The sequence below is a fragment of the Sinocyclocheilus anshuiensis genome, unplaced genomic scaffold (genome assembly GCF_001515605.1).
Source record: "Sinocyclocheilus anshuiensis isolate Anshui unplaced genomic scaffold, SAMN03320099.WGS_v1.1 scaffold571, whole genome shotgun sequence".
Classification (NCBI taxonomy): Eukaryota; Metazoa; Chordata; class Actinopteri; order Cypriniformes; family Cyprinidae; genus Sinocyclocheilus; species Sinocyclocheilus anshuiensis.
Genome location: NW_015552559.1, coordinates 85,669 through 105,321, shown reverse-complemented (window position 1 = coordinate 105,321; position 19,653 = coordinate 85,669). Strand labels below are relative to the sequence as shown.

Sequence of the window (19,653 nt, the reverse complement as noted above, 5' to 3'; positions counted from 1 at the left end):
TCTTGTCAGTCATCTCTCCTTATTCTCGACCTGTGATCAGTCAAAGCTGACTCCGGTAGCTCTTGTTGGATGCAGGGTTGCCAAGTCCGTGTTTTTTCCACAGAATTGGGCTACTTTTAAACTGTTGCCATGGGTTGATTTTCCCAAGTAGGTTAAAGGTTTGAAATATTGAATAAATTAAATTTGACTGAAATGCTTGTATTGAAACATTCTGCATTCTACCTATGATAAGACTTTCATGGTCTTCTACATTAACTGTTCCCTCCTGGTGGAATGACCTGCCCAGCTCAATCCAAGCAGCTGAGTCCTTAATATTTTCAAGAAACGGCTGAAAACACATCTCTTTCATCTAAATTTGACCCTCTAACTCTAGCACTCTCTATTCTAATGCTACTCCTAATTTTATCTGCTTGGTTTTTTTTTATTAAAAAACTTGACCCTCTAACATTTGCACTCTCTATTCTATTTCTGTTCTAATGGCCAATCCATCATTTTTTGGGGGAATTTTTTATTTTTTCATTTTTTAATAAGTATCGGTTCAGGCACCGTTTAGGCACTGGAACCGTTTTAAAAGTATAGATTTGGCACCGGTATCGCAAAAAACCCAAACGATACCCAACCCTATTTGTGACACAAGGGTTTGAGTCAATGGACACACAGATTTTGACACACAGCACAAGTCAAATCACATTTATTCATACAAGTAAAATAACAATGTTTATGTTCATCGATTATAAAACAACTTCAGCTAAAGCAGCTCTACAGAAGACTAATGTCATTATTCTGCTCAATTCATATTCATTGTTTATTCAGTTCTGTTCAATAAGTGTCAATGTTGCAGTTCATCAATTATAAAACAACTTCAAAAGTAAATCTAGGAAAAGTCTGTAAAAATAAAGCCCAATGTACTGTTTTGATTTATCACATGCTCTTGTATTTGAATTACGCATTGCATGTTGTGTTTTAGGGTTAAACTTTAGGGTAGACTTAACAGATAATGACCTGGCTTAAAATGACTAGTACATTTTCCATTTTTCTATAGAGTTTTCTTCTTATAGTGTACAGAACACAACAGTGTCATTATCCAGCCTCAAGTTTTTGTGTTTTCATCCGATAGTGGCCGTTCAGATCAGTAATATTGGTTTTTAAGGTTTGGGAAGCATTCCTCTTCCCTTTTAAATGTTTATAAGTTTATTTTGCTTTTCCAACTATGCATGATTACATTCTTTATTGCATTTTATTAATGGAATTAGAAAAGATCTGCGACCCATTTTCGACTCTCCTCCAATTGAGATCCAGTGAATAATACATTTGCAACATTAATTATCATGAACAATTAGACATCATAGGGTATGGCAAATTCACATAACTACAGTAAATATGAGCTTATCACTGTTAAAAAAATTCCGTAAAATTTACGGTAAAAAACCGGCAGCTGTGGTTGCCGGAATTTTACCGTAAAAAATATGGTAGCAACATTTTAGGTTTTACAGTTTTAACTTAAATTTACAGTTAAATACCGTAATTTCGTTAACTGATATAATGTTAATATACCAACCTATTGAAGTACTGAAATCTGTTTTGTACCTTTGTAATACACTGATAACCACCAAATGCAGGTGGTGATGAGAAAGGCACATGAACCAAAGCCCATCACAAGCAGCTTTTAAATAATAACATATATAGAAGGTCATTCACACAAACACTAAACACCATCATGGTAACACACATGAAACTGAAATAATGCAATAAACATTCATTTAACAACATTAGGTGTAACATACAACCCTAATATACAAAACTGATAAGAAAAAACTAAGAAGAAACATAGTTATTTCAACAAAACAACATCAAATGTGAAATGTAACGCAGGGAATTCTGGGAATGTCAATTTATGGTTATTCACTAATAAATTATACGGTCTTTTTCACTTCCAAAAACGGTATACTACCGTAAAATTACATGTAATGTCCAATACAGTTTTTCACCGCATATAGTAGGGGAATTTACCATTAACCATTTAGCAAGTTTTTACTGTAGCATTTTTACAGTCTTTTACCGTTAAATTCACGGAAATTTTTTACAGTGATATATTATGTAAGCACACTGCATCAAAATGATTAGTACAATTTGAAAGAACTTTTGTTCTTTTGTTTGCAGCCACAGAAGTTGAGATCAAGAAGCCCTTCAGCCTGACACAACTGTTGACGGTAACAAATGACAGGCCTCTCCTGGACAAGCAGTCCATCTGTCTGTGTCAGAATAATTGAATTCCGTAAATATAATCAGAGAGCTCTGTTATGATAAATTTTGAATGATTCATATCTCTGCAGTCTGTTTTGTGGAGGGTATGACATATGATTCAGACAGATATAAAGATATGGACCAGCTTTGTGACAAAAATAGCCCAGTAATCCTTCACAGTCCAAGTACACTGCTCGATTGGTTCATAATGATTACCAGATTGAGTGTGGGGTCATTTTTTCTAATAACTTCTGTGTTTGTTTATGTCTGAGATGATCTGCTATTGGACATACAGTTAGTTCTTCAAATTCGATTGGCCGAGAGGCATTCCAAGAGTTCTGATATGATATAAGCTAAAGTATGATATATAGGTAACAGTTCTCTGAGGAGAGTGTGCTTGTGTACCAAAGCTGCTTATAAGCATATTCTGTTAAATATATCAAGCTGAAGGCAGTAACAGAAAGAAGAAACTATGATGTTTGTTTTGATCTATGGCTAATTAGATAATTTGAATATCTGTCCATTTTCAGACAGATTCCATTGAATATTTATACTCCATCTGCTTTAGACTTCATTTAATTAGTCATAGCTTCCAGCGTCACATATAGCTTTTCTCTGATCCATTTTCTCAAACCACGATAAACTTTAATACTAATAGTGCACCTGAACTACAGCCCGATCAAATGAGTTTGTAGCCCTGCTATAAAAATGACTTTAAATCAGTTCGTTTTACTGTGCATTAATCATAATATCCTCTGTATCTGATCATCCTTCAAAAGAGCTTTGTTTAAAAGCCAGCCATTAATTAGGGTTTACTCGAGGCTGGCTCAAAGCAAGTCCCAACACTGATAATCCCATCTGATGCATCTGAGCTAGATAGCTCATTGATTGAGAAGCCCAGCTTTTGTACATGGGAACACAATCGACCAGACTACCAGAGCTTCAATGCAGTTAGTTGGTGAGGACAAACTGACAACAAAGGCACAATTGATGTTCTGTGGAGCTTCTGAGGCAGTGGTGTTTAATTAGCCTACGTTGAAAGGCAAGTAAGAGCTTTACTTGGAGGGATATTTTTGCAAAAGTGATCTAGATTTCTATTCACTCAGCTTTTACTTTTAGCATTGAATGCATGTCATGTTAAGATCAATCTATTACATTCGTTTTCATTGTTTCTTTCGTCATGTGATGCATGAGTGTCATCTAAAACAGATCTCTGATGTAAGCCGTAAACTCAACATGTGATCAGTTCCCAATGGAGCTTCATTGGCTTAGGGCTCATCCAACATCACAGCTCCTTGGTTTTTCTCCTCCAAACCCAGTTAAAACCAGATGCACATCATGTGAACTAAATCCCCCAATACGCCAGTGCGCACAGTTATGTGTTCCATTCTCGCAGACAAGTGTTTCCCAGAGCATATGCCATTTTTGGAGCACGGGAGCATATGGCACATTTAATTAGTCCAAGCTCATTTAATTTACAAACACCCAGTTTATTGTGCTCTGGTCCTTTTGTGCTCGATAACAGAGGGCTTCACTGGGGTTTCCAAACTAGTGAACCTGCTTTATCCTCGCCATATTGCATTAATTTGAGCAACCTGAGCTAGTCTCACACTTTTTATCTGTTCCCACTCAGTTTGTGATCTCAGTGTCTGTTTAGGTGACACTAGGGCAAGGTTTGGCTGGTTAGCATGGTCCAGTTTAACCCGTTGCACCATATGGCTGCAAAAAACATATTTTTATGGCCATTCAGAAATATCATAAATATAAATGTGTTTTGACTGAAATGTTTTTCAAGCAACACAAAAATCACAAATATTTCAGTATATTACAGTTGATGTTTTACCAGTGCCTGATTTTTTGAAAGACCCTTAAAGGTGTGAAATAGATGATATTTTCTGCTTTTAGGATATTTTTCTGCCTTTAGGAAAGGACAGTTTCTGTGATGCCATCAGCCAGTCAGCTCTATCATTGCATCATTTTCCTGCAGCTCTGCAGTAATTCAACACAGGGCAATTTTTAGGTTAGGGATGCACAGTATATTGGTACTAGAGTTTTTAATATATATTGGCCGATATTGAATATGACTGTCACACCCCTTTTGGACTTTTCTTGTGTTTTCATCCCTCATGTGCTCTGTTTTACCCAGTTTCTGTCTCTCCTTGGTTAGTTTAGTTCCTGTGTGCCCTTATTTGGTCATGTTCCTGTTCTCGGCTAGTCATCATTAGTTAACCTCCATTCACCTGTGTCTAGTTTATCACCCTCATTATCCTGTGTATATTAATTGGCCTCTTGTTGTTCTCCTTTGTCTGTTATTGTGTGAATGTTACCCTGTGTGTTAGACCCTCTTTTTTTGTGTGGATTACCATTAAAAGGATTTGTTGTTATAATCTTCGTCGTGCCTTCGTCTCCTTAACAGCAGTGGTGTGACAATGACATTCTAAAAATGGCAGATATAAAGATCATAAAATAAAATCAATTATTTTAATTACTTAAAGTAAATTGAGTTTGCTTCTTAACATTATAATGTACAATATAATAATGGATATAAATTTTTATATTCTAATTACGTTTATATAATATAACATTGAACAGTATTATTAAATTATTAGCGTTATTAACTGTAACTGAGTGTTAGATAACAGCAAATGTAATCTAAATGTAAAAATAGTGGAAATGAGAATGCATAATAAATATAATTTGTATCCAGTATTGGATATATAGTGTGTGTCTAGATGTATTTTGCTAATTACTCTATTGTTCTTTATAAACAAAATTATATTTAAGAAATATTGATTAATGTGCTAATGCTTGCACTTGCATTGAGATTCAGGTATTTTAATTACTTCAAAATAATTAACATTACAATAAATTTGCTTCACAAAATTATAGTGTACAATATAATAAAAATGGATGTTAATTTTGAGATATTCTAATTACATTCATATAATAAATAATATATTTAATATTATGAAATTATTAGCATTAATAAATATTAATTTTAGAAAGGTAACTAAATGTAAAAATTGTGGAAATGAGCATGCATAATAAATAAATAATGGCCATAATAAATAAATAATAAATATCCAATATTGGATATATATCTATTCACCAATGCCAGTAAAAAGTGTCCGATAACTGGCATGGTCCCTATAATAGATTGTATTTGTCAGAATTTAAATGTGTATTAAATATCACATTCTTTTTAAACGTTTATATTTAAAATTGCTATATTGTTGTAAAGATGTTACTTTTTTTTGGATAATTAAAGAAACATCAATCCTTTACTCTCTTAAATCTGAGCCTAGCATTCGTACTTTAATCTTCAGCTGAAAACAAACACATCTATTATCCTTCCATATTACCTTATAGTGCCATGAGATTGACATGCTATCTGCTTTTTTAGAGGGCATCTTTGTCCAGTAGCTCACTAGCAAGTGACTAATGGAACTAAATGGATCGAGGGAAGTTTATTGGCTTATCTGAGGACATACATGACTGAATCCATGTGTATATGAAAGGGGTCTTAAAAATCGAGCCAGTTATCTGTAATGGGAAAGATTAAATGCTGCCCCATTCTGACATCGTGATTTAGGCAAAAATCAATGGAAAGATATGGTATACTAAACGAAACTCTCTCAGACTTTCCTCCCAAGCTTTTATGTAATCAATTTGGGCATGATTCAGTTTTGTCACTCTTAAAAGCCCTTTTTTTTTACCCCTTTTAATCTTTTTGTGAGTCTGGGACATGTGTCATAGTCTTCTGTTGTTGCTCAGTTCCCTTGTGGGTATGACAACTATCTAGTCATTATCTAGTCACTTCTACCCAAAAAGAGACTGATGATTTGCGTATGAAAGCATAGTGGCCATTAAACATACAGAAGTTGAATGTGAAGAATAAATTAGTACTGCAGAATATGCTTTTTGTCACAAAAATGCTAAAGCAATGTTCTTCCACTGGGAGACATGGCCCTGATCCCTCAATCCATATTCAAGCTAGATCTGTGCGCCCTTGAGCATTGCCTTCAGTGCTGCTGCGTATTGTTTCATTGTTTAAAATCAATGGAAATTTGAATTGTTCAATACAAGGAACAACGAATAAATTGTTCTGGTAATACTAAATAAAATCTTGCACAAGCAGAAAATGAATTCAGTTTGAAGAAGTACGATTTTTGAAATCTATTATTTATATTTCTGATTCGTTCCTGATATGCTTCCACAGCATATTGAGGTAAAGAACGAACGATCCTAATCAATAATCTGAATCAATGGTCTTAGTCAATATGTGAAATTCTGTGCTCTAAGGTGTTTGAAAAGGTCATACTGTTATGTAAATGTTTATGTGAATTTATTTTTCCGATTTTTGTTGTTTTATTAATCGATTCATTGATTATTAAAACAAAGAGTTAATCTATTTTGAATGAAAGATCAAAGACCATCGCTCAATGGCTACAGTGTCTTTTGATTCTCCAGGGAAGTGTGTCTAGCGTGACAAGCGACTGACAAACTTGCTTTTGCCCCATTTGATTCTCCACATCAGAACACAACTACATGATGGGAATGTGGGTCAGGCGTTTAAACCAGTGACCTAAAGATCCAAGCATCCATCCTAACTCTCCAGAACGTGTTTTTGGTAGTCAAGAGAAAACGAGAGAGCATAGATAAATAAAATGCTTTTTGGTTTTTGCTGATTTACTCGGAAAATGTTTAGCGTGTAGCTTTGAAGTTTTGCATCAAACATCTTTGACATTATCAATCGATTAAAATGAGAATGTCAGATACAATTAAATTAATAATAATATGTGTTATTACCATGAGTATTTATAGGTAGATGGCATCTACCTTATTAGTGGCTGTTTCTGGGCCACTATACGTAAGCCATATTGGAACTGTCAAAGGCTGTAATATTGAGTTAATACATATTTAAAACAAACCAACACATTCTCACTAATGAAAGACTGTGAGTGACGACACATTGACCATTCAAAGATGGCGGACGCGTCAATGTGTCTGGACCAGTCGATTGTTGGCAACTATACATATCTATTGTTGTTACATTAATTACACCCTTTCTGTATTATTCTGTGATGGTATGTGATAAATGTAACCGTAAATTAAAAAGTTCTGTTATGTGAATTTATGTATATGTACATCACCGCAAATTATTATTGACAGTAAAGTAAAGTGACAGTAAAGTCACAGTTAAGAGATTAAAAGTAAAAAGTTTACAAAAGACTTCAGTGTTCAGAAGATTTTCAACATGATAATACTTAATAATGTGATACCGAAGACTGGAGTAATGTCATTGCAGAAATAAATTACATTTTAAAATATATTCATATAGTAAAGTTATTTTATTTCTCAATATTACTGTTTTTACTGTATTTTTGATCACATAAATGCAAAAAAGATAATTAAAAAAATGCAAATAAATAAATGCAAAAAAGATTGCTTTCAAAAACATTAAAAAAAAAACGTTTGAATGGTGTACTTTTTTCAGATGTATGTGAAATAGTCTGTATTTTTGGACTGTCAAAAATTATGTTGAAAAATTCATTGCCTATATGCATTTTCTGACATTTTCCTGCTGTTTTCTGTACAACTGTTCATGGAGACTGCCATTATGCAAATAATTTTTGCCAGGTCAGTCCATAATTCTTTTTCAGAAAAACACTGCCTGTAAACCTCCAAAAAGAAAGAACTGTGGTTGGTCACTTGAAATGAGTCACGACAGGAGACTAATTACCCCTGCTCCCCCTACTGTTAATTATTAGAATTTATTTATCATTGTCTGGTTAAAAACAAAGAAAGTTTCTATCTTTTTAATGATTAAAGATTATACTAGAGACAGTGAACAGTTGGCAGATCAGCACATCTGCGCAGCCACTTCTGTCTCATCAAGCCTTATGTAGGCTTAATGAATGGTTCTTTGCACTCACGATTCTGTCATTCATGTGTCAATCTCTTACTGTCTTTCTCTTGTCCTCTCCTGACTCTGCTTTAGGAGAGCCCCCCTGTTCCTCCCAATTAAGACAGTAGAGCTGCCTAGTCACCCGCTGCTCACAACACTTTCTGACTTATCCTGTTTTCCACTTCCACTTCCAGACTGATGGGGGAAGGAGATGTGGAATAGCAAGAGCTTTGACATCGGCATTTATTTAAAGTAAATCACCCCACCAAAAGCCACAGTACCAAACGGAAGAGTTGAAAAGATTTCTTGACATGCTGTCCATGAATAAACATGATTCATCCATGCAGTTTGGAGAAATTCAGCGTTACATCACTTTCTCACCAATGGATCCTCTGCAGTGAATGGGTGCCGTCAGAATGAGAGTCCAAACAGCTGATAAAAACATCATAATAATCTACAAGTAATCCACATGACTCCAATCAATCAATTCATGTCTTGTGAAGTGAAAAGCTGCATGTTTGTAATAAACAAACACTCAATGTTTTAACTCTGTCTATTATAATGCTAAAAAATCATTTTGTCTGAATCAGGAGAGGAATATGCACAGATCAAGCACCATTTACAAGTGAAAACAGCCCAAAGTAGTCCTAAACAAATATGCTAGTGGATTTTGATTTTGACAACAGGGGATGGATTTTTCACTAAAAGAAGCATCATTATGGATTATGGACTCTTGTTTTGCTCACAAGCAATGGTTTAAAGATAAAACACCTTAATGATGGATTTGTTTATTGCAAACACACAGCTTTTTACTTCACAAAATGTTAACTGATGGACTGGAGTCATGTGGATTACTTGTTATTGTGACGTTTTTATCAGCAGTTTAGACTCTCTTTTTGACGGCACCCATTCAGTACAGAGGATCGATTGGTGAGCAAGTCATGTAATGCTAAATTTATAAAAACACACACACACACAACTTTTCTTTTAACAGCGCTTGAGGGGAAGATTACTAAATAGACTTAAATGCTTGTTTCTCAAAAAAAAAAAAAACTATCGGGCTTCAGAAAAGCTGGAATGTAGTGCTTTTATAAAAAAAATTGTATACTTTTTTTTTATTATTTTTTACATTCATTGTGATGGATGTTTTTTGGAGCTTAACAGGCCCGTCTTCATTCACTTTCATTATATTGATCATATCACATGATTATATCATGCATACTAGATTATATATATGACTGTAGTATTGAAGTTTGTGCTGCTTTAGATGAAGTGAGACCTGTAGATGGAGATATTCATTGTCAGATTAATGCAGGAATATGGATATTTTTATAAACTCCTTGCATTCAAGACCTCAAAGCTTTTAGGATTTATTAGTATATGCAGAGATGTTTTTGAAAAGATCTGGCAGCGTTTTTCTTTTCCTTCATAGTGATGACCCCAACAAAATCATATTACGTCCCAGACTTTTGTGTGCTACATAAGTGAATCCATTAGTGCTAAGAGAATTTCCTTTTCAGAGCTCCACATCAAAATAGGGGTTCATGAGAAAGCCCAGCAGTTCTCAAGGATGTGATGCTTTTCAAAGCACCTATCGTCTCTTAGGAGTTAGTGTAAAATGACAACAACAAAAAAAAACATCACAAGATTGCTAAAAGCCACATGGGAGCTGGTGGAAGCTCATAAGAGCATTTAGATGGAATAGGCCTAAAGAATGGCATACGCTAAATTAGGGCTGGACGATATGGCCAAATTTTATATCACGATATATTTCTTAATTTCGGTCGATACGATATGATTCCGATATCGATATGAACACTATTAAAAAAGCCTCATAAAAAACGGCCAAGAACAGCCACAACAGAAAATGCAAACTGATTGTGTGCCAGCAGGAGGCGCTGTGAGAGCGGTGGAACTAACGGTTTCTCCAGTAATGGCTGTAAACAAAGCAGCTCCGCTCATGAACGCTACTTTATCAGATAAAAATGGCATCTAAACTTTTCTGAAGACAGTCGGTTACCTTCAGAGATACATTCATATAAAACACCCGCGACGCGTTTTGATTTTGAAACGTGCAGTGCTCATGTTTATTCAACGAAATCAAACGCCACAAATAAATCAATGTATGGGAAACACTGGTAATGTGTATCGAAATATCGGAAATGTGTTTAAAAATCATATCACCGTTATTGAAAAAAATTATATCGCGATACATATTGATATTGACTTATTGTCCAGCCCTACGCTAAATTACTTGTGTATGGTATGTACAGCATTAGCAAAACCACAATTTACCAAAAATACATCAGTGATGTACCCTTGTGACCAGGGTAATCCTGTTCTTCAAATAATTAGCACATGGCTCTCTGCAGCCTTTGGTACAGCTTGAACTTTGAGGAGCTTTCTGAGTCACGAGCTGATGTAAGGGACTGATCAGATGTATAAACCTCAGGACATCTGGCCTGACCTTGCCTCCATCACTCAACTAAAAACATATAGTATTTAATGAGAGAAAGTTGAGTAAGAGAAGCCTGGGGAACAAGGTAACCATACTATGACACTGTAGATTAAAAATGTTGCAAAATTATTGTCCAGTTATTAGGACTCTGATTTGGAAATGACATAATTTCTGTAAAACATTATGTAAATAATTTTCACAAAATACTTTTTTATTCTTTTTGTTTAGAATATCATAGTTTTAAAAATGTTTATGATGAATTTTAATATTATAAGACTGAAAGTATGTTTTAATGTGACCTTCATATAACAAAGAGTGAAGAGGTAAAGTTAGTTTAAATAAAGATCAACCCATGGGACATAAAAGTGCCCGTAATTGAAGAAACACTTAGAAACAGATTAAAGTATGTGAACTGAACCAGAGCAGCCAAATTGGATTAGCTAAAAATTGATTACAAGAACAACAAAAAGAGAAAATAACGGGGAGGCACCTTGCAATACAGAAAATTGGCCGCTGAATCCCCATAACTCAGTTACTATGCAGATGTCAAAAATCTCATATCCATAAATACAATTAGTCAAATAAGTCTGTACATTACTTTACCTTTGGGTTTCACTTGCATCCTTATATCCTCTTGTTGTATTACTATTGGTGGCAAAAAAGAGAATACTAACTCTGAAAAGATTTAAAGGGCATTCATAGAGGCCATTTATATTTATTTCAGATCAGTCCTTGGAAATGATAAAAATTAATGTGAACTGGATGCAATAATAAGAATCCATTGCTGTGGAGCTGGCACTTCTTATATCCTCTTGTTGTATTACTATTGGTGGCAAAAAAGAGAATACTAACTCTGAAAAGATTTAAAGGGCATTCATAGAGGCCATTTATATTTATTTCAGATCAGTCCTTGGGAATGATAAAAAATTAATGTGCACTGGATGCAATAATAAGAATCCATTGCTGTGGAGCTGGCACTTATCATGTATTCAGACAAACTAAATTATCAGGTCCTTTTCAGTTTTGGTATAAAGTAGTCTATGTTTGGAATTGGAGTTTGGAGTTTGGAATGAACACCTGCTGACACCCTAGAGCTCACATCACCAAAAACATAGAGGCAAACTTTCAAATAGATGTGACCTTTATTAACGAACCGCATATTTGAAGTCTAAACAGCTTAATTCACGCATAAAAAAACCTCAAAACTACATTCCATGACACAAAAACAGTATTATTTATAGAATTATAGTGGATTTGGGCATCTGCCATGACACCCGCTGTGAGAAATACTGCAAATATACTGTATATATATTTTTTTTTTCCTGGCCTTGTCATGTTTAGTGACAAGTTAAATAGTGAAATGTTTAGTTTTGAAATGTTGTTGTATGCATTTGTCATTTTTATTTAATTTATTTTATTTTCTTAAATGTGTATATATATATATATAGTATTTATAGAGTTGTAGCTTTTAGTTTTAATTACTTTTTCTTATTTGTAAGTCGCTTTGGATAAAAGCGTCTGCTAAATGACTAAAAGTAAAAGTAAAAGTACCATGATTCAAATCTCCTTACAACCCATTCACAACAGCATGCATGCATGTTTAATATCACATCACTACAAATATTGTGTTTCCTCACAACTGTTTCCTTAACTGTTCCATGTTGCAGTATGTTAATAGGCTCCTTTACTGTTCAGTGAATTGTTTACCATGCTTTCTCGATTTAGCCTCTAAGTGCTTTGATAATGAATGCAGTACGCATGGACATTTGCAGAAAGCAGCAAAACAGAATGCATTAAAGCTCAGCTTTTAGTAGAGCATAATTTTTTTAACTATGTTGCATCTGTTTCAAGAAAGGTTTAGCTAATAGGGATCATAAGGCTTTAATCAATTTTTTCTGCTAATGTCAGTATCTATATTCAGTATGTAAGTGATAATATACAGTCGGTTAATTGTATGCATTGTGGTACATTTGTATGAATCAAGAGAGAGCAAGTCTTTGGAGTAACACGAGATAAATAAAAGTTGCTTTGGTTTCATTTACCCAGATGAGTGATTTGATATACAGTGTTGTCATGGTGATTGAGGTTATTACAAACTCAAGATTTTTTACTACACAAGACATTAATTAATGGACTGGAGTTGTGTGGATTATTGGATTATTGGGATGTTTTTATCAGCTGTTTGGCCTCTCATTCTGACGGCACCCATTCACTGCAGAGGATCCATTGGTGAGCAAGTCATGTAATGCAAAATTTCTCCCAATCCGATGCAGAAACAAACTCATCTCCATCTTGAATCCACCCACGTGATCGTTGCTGAGGACTATCAAATTCACATTAACAGCTTCATTAAGAATCCTTTATTGTTGGCAGAGGATGTTTCTTTAAAGACAAATGCACTGATTGCATGAGGAAAAATGACCTTCTTCTACAGTTTCTGACATTAACATTGTAATTGGTTTATTTGCATAGAGCCCTAAACAGTTACACTGCCATCTCATTAAAACTGATTCTAACTTATAAGATGTTAAGAACAAACAAGGCACCAACATAAAATTGATAATCTCCTTTCTTTGGGGCAATTAAACATATCACTCTACGACAGCCATGCTCCGATAAGAAAACATGATATGTATTTTCTAGATCAAAGCCAAGCAAACTCTTTGATTGTTTCTTGCACTGTTGGTTGAAAACAGAGATGATTAAAAAAAAAAAAAAATCAATTCCCTGCTGCATGTTGTTTTAGACTACTTTAATCAAAGAGCAGACATGTAAATAAATGATGCTTTCCCCAGTTTCCTGTGTAGTGTTTTGCTCGCCCACTGTAATTGATCTTTCAGAAGTCCTTGTGCTGAGCCTGAAGACTAAGATGCATCTCAGTGGAATGGGTGGATGTGTATGTCGACAGAGATTACTGTATGTCTTATGTATTTGATACTAAACATGGCTGACAATGTGATAAATCCTTTAGCAGGCCCTTTTCAAAATACGAAACGCACATATAAATTATATATCATTATCATTGTTGCAATCTTTATGTATTTTGTCAATTATAGTACATGTTTTTGGTTGTGTTATATATATATTTGTTGTTGTTTTGCTTATATCTCTCAGTGCAGGTTTTTTTGTATCAAAAGTTTTAATCTTAAAAAAAACAATTTGATTAAATACCTTTCAAAGCCTAAAGGATTTAAAGTTCCAATCCATCTGTCAAAGTGTGACAAAGGGAAGAAAGAAAGCTTTTATTCATTAAGACATGGGTATTAAAGCTAAAGAACAACGTGAAATGGTAGCGATGAATAATGCAGAGGTTTTTATTAGTAACATGAAGTGTTTCATTCTGATTTTGTTTGTCATCTGATAATCAAGGTTATCTGATAATCTCTTTTTTATTCTTATTTAAAACTAAAACTATTGAAAAACACCATTGGTAATTGAAATAAAACTGAAATTAAATTTAAATAATAGATCAAAAAAACTAAATGAAAATTCAGAATGTTGCCTTGGCAGCTAACTGAAACAAAATAAATCAAGTTACTGTACTAAAATTACTAAAACTGAAATAAAGAATTAATTTAAAGTAAATAGAAAGAAAATTTACTTAAACTTTTTAAAAAAAATTAAAATCTGAAAATAAAAACTGTCAAACTATTAATAAAAACTATATAAAAGCTAAATAATAGGTACTGAATATTTCATATTTAATTATTTTTATTTAATATAAAAACTATATAATAAAAAGTTTATAATACTAAAATATCACTGTAAGAGGGGGAAAATGATTTTTCTCCTAATTTATGCTCATTTATTTTTCACAACATCTCACCTACTGTATGGTGTCACAAATTCAGGCATATAAGTAGAAACTGTCACTCCTCCAAAGAAGGATTAGATTATGTATTTGTCTAATGGGAATGATACAAGAAAATAGTATTCATTCTCATCTCGCATCAGTTTTTAAACATACTTCGAAAGGTTTTACAAGTAACAAAAAATGAACAGCATTCTGAATTGTACTTTTTTTTTTAGCCAAAGCATATATAGTTTCTGAAAACAGTCAGGGGTGTTTTATCTATTTATTTAAAGTCCAGGAAAGCACTTACACCACATCCTGTAACAACTCAACCACTTATATTTGGTCTTTGAAGTGTAAAGCCCCCTCAGCTCACGGCGAGTTACATACAGGCTCATTATTGATTTGCTGAAAAGCTGCCTGAATCATGGAGTTTGTAAGTGGATGTGGGGAAAGAGAAAAGAAAAATCGGGACGTGAATGTTTAATTCTTTCCCTCTGCACACTGTCACCATTGATTCACTGTTGGCGGCTCAAGCTCGCGGCTCTTTCTTGGATGTGGCCCTATATTTTTTAAGACTACAGCGGCAAATAGCCACAAGGTCTTCTCTTAATCTAAGGTCTGGATGCATTGGATTTCCCTTTAACCTTCATTGCCCTAGCGCTAAAATCTTTCATCAATACTGACATGCATATCTGTTCAGACTACAAATAAGTAAAAACATACACTATATGTCCTTCACAGGGTATTCATAACTCTACCATCCCAGTATCAAAAGGCTAAAGTCAATGATTGCGGTCCCTCCAGTGTGTTTCACTGTCTACTTTTGATTTAAAGTGTTTACTGAAAGAGAAGCTGCAGGAGTGTGAGGAATGAATTTGTTCCAGGAGGTGACAGAGTGGGGAAGACCCGTCGCCTCATTCTCTAAGCATTAGACACCGACATGACCTTGGGACTGGAATTTGATTGCAAGTGTTTGTTCACCATTGACAGGCTTTACCGCCGCCTCTCCCTGTAAGGTACAGACACCCACATAAGGAAAAATCACTTTTCCTGCACAAAAGAGACATATTGTGTTCCAAATTGTTTTATTTGATTCTTTTAACTGATGCATTGGTTGAGGTTTACTCTGTGAACAGAAAAAAAAAACTTTAAAGGGAAGGCTTTGGATCTGTCTGCTGTTCATACTGCATGGCCAAAATGAATAAATAAAAAAGACCACATTTTTTATTAATAGGTTTGGCTGTATAAGCTACACCCATAACTAATAGGTTAGACAAACGTTTTAATTGAATTGGGGCCTTTTCTGATCCAGCATTTCAATTGCCCTGTGCACAAAGCCAGGTCCATAAAACAATAGTTTATTGAGTCTGGTGTGGAAGAACTTGATGGACTTGCACTTCAACTCACTGTTGGGTTATGGTCTTCAACTTCAACAGCCAAAAAATAAAAAATGTAAATATATATGTATATATATATATATATATATATATATATATACACACACAGTATATATATAATATCTGGGTACCTTAGCTTTAGCTACATATAGCTAAAGCTAAGTTACCCAGATACTAGTATTTTTGCATTAACTAACCCTTAATGCAAAAATACTAGTATCTGGGTACCTTAGCTTTATGTATCTTGGGGTTATTTTAGCCATTTCAGGCCAAAAGAGGTTTGGAGGCCATGGGGCAATGGCACAGTTCTATCTGAACCCCACCAGACACATTCGGGATGAATTAGAACATAACTACAAGCCAGACTAGATTAAAGGCCCATTTACACGGAATGAAATGATGAAATGGTAACAATAATGATAACTATATTAGCATCCATACTAACAGATGACAATGTTATGTTTATTCTAAGCACACACTTTAGTTATGATCTGTGAACATAATTTCAGTGCATGCTTTAAAAGTCGGAAAGATTTTGATTAGCTGCGAGTGTCAAGTGGAAACAGTGTTATTTTAGTATTTTTTATCTTTATTCATTTTAGTACTTTAACTTAATCTTATCTCACTCAGTGGCCAAGGCAGTATTTTTAGTTTTTTATCAATTTTTGCCAAGGCAACACTTGTTATTCATCTAATATTTATATTTCAGCTGTATTTCCATTAAAGAAAGGACTTTTATTTGTTTTAGTTAACAATAAATACACCAGGTAGAAAGTGATTTCAACAATATTGTTGCTGTGTTGTTGTAATTTGTGCAAGAGTTAACATTGGAAGCAACTGTGACGTTTCTTTATTTAAGTCCTTTGAATTCACATTATTACAATGAAATATGGATTGTCTCAAATCAAACAACAACAACACATTAATATACATTTGATAACTATCTATCTAAAATGAGAGAGTAAACTGAATACCATAAAGTATACTGCATATCAACATTAACAAAAAGAAGAAAATCCTCATATACACTGAAATCTTCTTCCAATCGTAATCTTTGGTAAAGGGAAAACAAATACTTGATAGAAGAAAATACTGTATTATACTTTGCCACCTCATGTGGTTCTTTGTTGGCCCATAAAACAAAACATAAAAAAAAAAAATCACATTAAAGAGTTAAAAGAGCAAACAGAACAAAGAAGTGAAAGGACAGATGGAATGACACACAGAAATGAGAAAGAAACTGTCACTAGGTATTGCAATACAGCTATAGTCATCAAAACAGAAAGACTCGCGTTTTGATGGAGATTGTCATGCACGTTTCCCTAAAAAAAAAAAATGCAGTACTATCAGCATTCAGATTTATGGCTCACAATTGTAATTTTGGAGTTGTTTGACAAAATCTAAACACACAAGCCCTTAACGTGGGACTAATATATATATATATATATATTTATGTGTGTGGGTTTGTAGTTTCTCTGTTTTTCAGGGGGACACAGAGAGCGATCGCTGGAGTTCAGCATGGAACCCAGAGGCACAAAGCAAGTAATCTCACAAACAATCAATCAGATGGATGCAGCGCCACCATCAGCACCCCACAGTCTGAGATTTTTCCCCACAGCACCTTGAGGGACACTTCATTGATCTTCATCCCTACAACCGGCTTGGAGCAATTCAACTGTAAGGTGTTTAAAACATGTGATTCTTTGCGTGTACAGTCAGACACAAGTGTGTGCTAAGTAAAGCATAAACGGAACATTTAGAGGTCCACGTATCCACCTCTGGTCAGATATTTAATACTTCATACATGAACAGTTTGACTCTGTATACAAAACACACTTAATGTCATATTCTTATAGAACACAAAAACAAAGGTTCTTGCGTGGAGCAGATGAAGGCCACCTGGCTTGCAAATGTCATCTTGTTGGTCCGTTCAGGTACACGGATATAGTCCAAATATGCTCGTAACACAAGCATGAACTCCACAATCAACTCCCTCTGGATTCAAAGAAGACACGATGCAGACGCCTCTGACAAAAGTACCTTCGAGCCATGTGATTCAATCAGACTTGTCCTTCTTCTTGCCTCCGCCAATGGGAACTTTACTGGCGACGGCGGAGCCGACAGCAGTCACGCCACCAGCCACGGCAGACACGCTGCCCTTCACGAGCCCCACTCCCATCGCTGGAACAGCTGCAACTGAGGTAACAGCAGTTTTCGTGAAATCAAGGCTTTTCCCTCCAACCCAGGCAACTCCACCCACTGTGGCCCCAACGGCTCCCTTTGTGACACTGAACAGACCACCGGCCACCCTGGAGAACATGCCAGGCTGGGGTTGGGGATGGTCTTTGTTGGTATCTACATGATATAAAATGAAATGTTAATACTGAAAGTATATCCAGATAAGATAACGGAGAAGCTGTCTAAAATAATAAAATAAAATAAAATGGGTGAATTAATAAAAAGAGGTGAAAAACTCTATACAATTACAAAGGATAGCCATATTTTAAAAATAATTATTTAATTGAATTAAAGCATTCACTTTCAATGAATAAAATAAAAATGTATTAGGTGAAGAACTTTACATAATTAAAAATGCTAGCTATATTTTATTTAATCGTAATTATTTTTAATTTCATTTAATTCTTTAAAGTTTTCACTTTCATTGAATGAAATAAACGTAGTAGGTGAAAAACTATACAATAAAACACATTTCAATTAAAAGTAATTGTTAATTAATTTCATAGTTCAATTAAAGCGTTCACTTTCAATTAATAAAACAAAAATGTATGAAGTGAAGAACTCTATACAATTAATGTGCTAATAAATGTGCTAGTCATATTTTGAAAGTAATTATTATTTCATTTAATTTCATACTTCAATTAAACATTTTGCTTTCAATAAATTAAAATAAAATAAAAAATAGATTAGGTGAATAACTCTATAAAATAAAAAATATAAGCCACATTTTAATTAAAAGTAATTATTAAATTAATTAATTTCATACTTAGTGATCACTTTCAATTTATAAAATAAAATTATTAGGCGAAGAATTTCATACAGTTAAATATACTAGCCACATTTAATTAGTAATTAATAATTTAAATGAATTACTATTTTATTTAATTTCATACAAGCTTTCACTTACAATGAGTAGAACAATTAGAGTACCTGGCAACAAAATTCTATAAACAATATGAATGATTTATTCTTATTAATTTTATTTAGTTGTAGATATAACCATTGTGGATATTTATCATCATCAATCACTTTATTAATTCAAATTCAAAGTTACTGCATTTAGTGAAAGGTTTTGTTTGAAAAGTGTGCTTATGGCATCTTGCTTTAAAATAAATGCCATTTGATTTGAAATTTTCTCATCTACAGCAATGCCAATCATACATCTTTAATGTCTAAACACTTTTTAGAGAACAATTTTATAGCCAGATGTACTAAGACCTACTACTATAACCAGATTTACAAATTTATAACCAAATCTAGTAAGTTTGATATTTAAGACTGGAAAAAATAAGGGCAATGGCCTAGTGTCAGTCTTGGATTGTGCAAGAGCACCACTATGTGGAACAAAGCGTTATCATTCTCTTGCATGAAGATGTACTAAGGACAGCTGTATAAAATGATTCATTTGGCATGACTGTGCTAAGATAAAAAGCTTGATTGCTGCAAAAAGGAATAACTGTTGCAAGTCACTTTCACAATAAAAATATCAGCATAACTTGCAGTACCTGCTGGAGGCTCATCCTTCAAGTATGCAGGCAACTCATCCTGTTGCTGGTTTGTTTCACTCATTTTTACTCTGCATAAAAAAATAAATAAAAAAAATGTGGCAGTT

At 34.0% G+C, this 19,653-nt stretch overlaps 1 protein-coding gene and 1 long non-coding RNA gene across 4 annotated transcripts in view; one reads left to right on the top strand and one right to left on the bottom strand.

Annotated features, from left to right (window-relative positions):
- Positions 1–8,490, top strand: part of LOC107664685 (uncharacterized) — a 23,874-nt gene extending 15,384 nt beyond the window's left edge. The window contains exon 3 of one of the 2 annotated variants that reach the window (XR_001631480.1): positions 8,246–8,490. This is a non-coding gene — a long non-coding RNA (uncharacterized LOC107664685). Of the gene's footprint in view, positions 1–2,160; positions 2,198–8,245 lie in introns of those variants that run through there. The other variant, XR_001631481.1, reaches the window with a different exon arrangement.
- An 8,101-nt stretch (positions 8,491–16,591) lies between these two features.
- The window catches only part of tmem263 (transmembrane protein 263), a 5,063-nt gene continuing 2,001 nt past the window's right edge, over positions 16,592–19,653 (bottom strand). Inside the window, exons 2-3 of one of the 2 annotated variants that reach the window (XM_016455320.1) lie at positions 19,547–19,617; positions 16,592–18,158 (exon numbers count right to left, since the gene is read on the bottom strand). In XM_016455320.1, coding sequence (XP_016310806.1) covers positions 17,860–18,158; positions 19,547–19,610 — 363 coding nt within the window. In that variant the 5' untranslated portion in view covers positions 19,611–19,617 and the 3' untranslated portion in view covers positions 16,592–17,859. The remainder of the gene's footprint in view (positions 18,159–19,546; positions 19,618–19,653) is intronic. The other variant, XM_016455319.1, reaches the window with a different exon arrangement.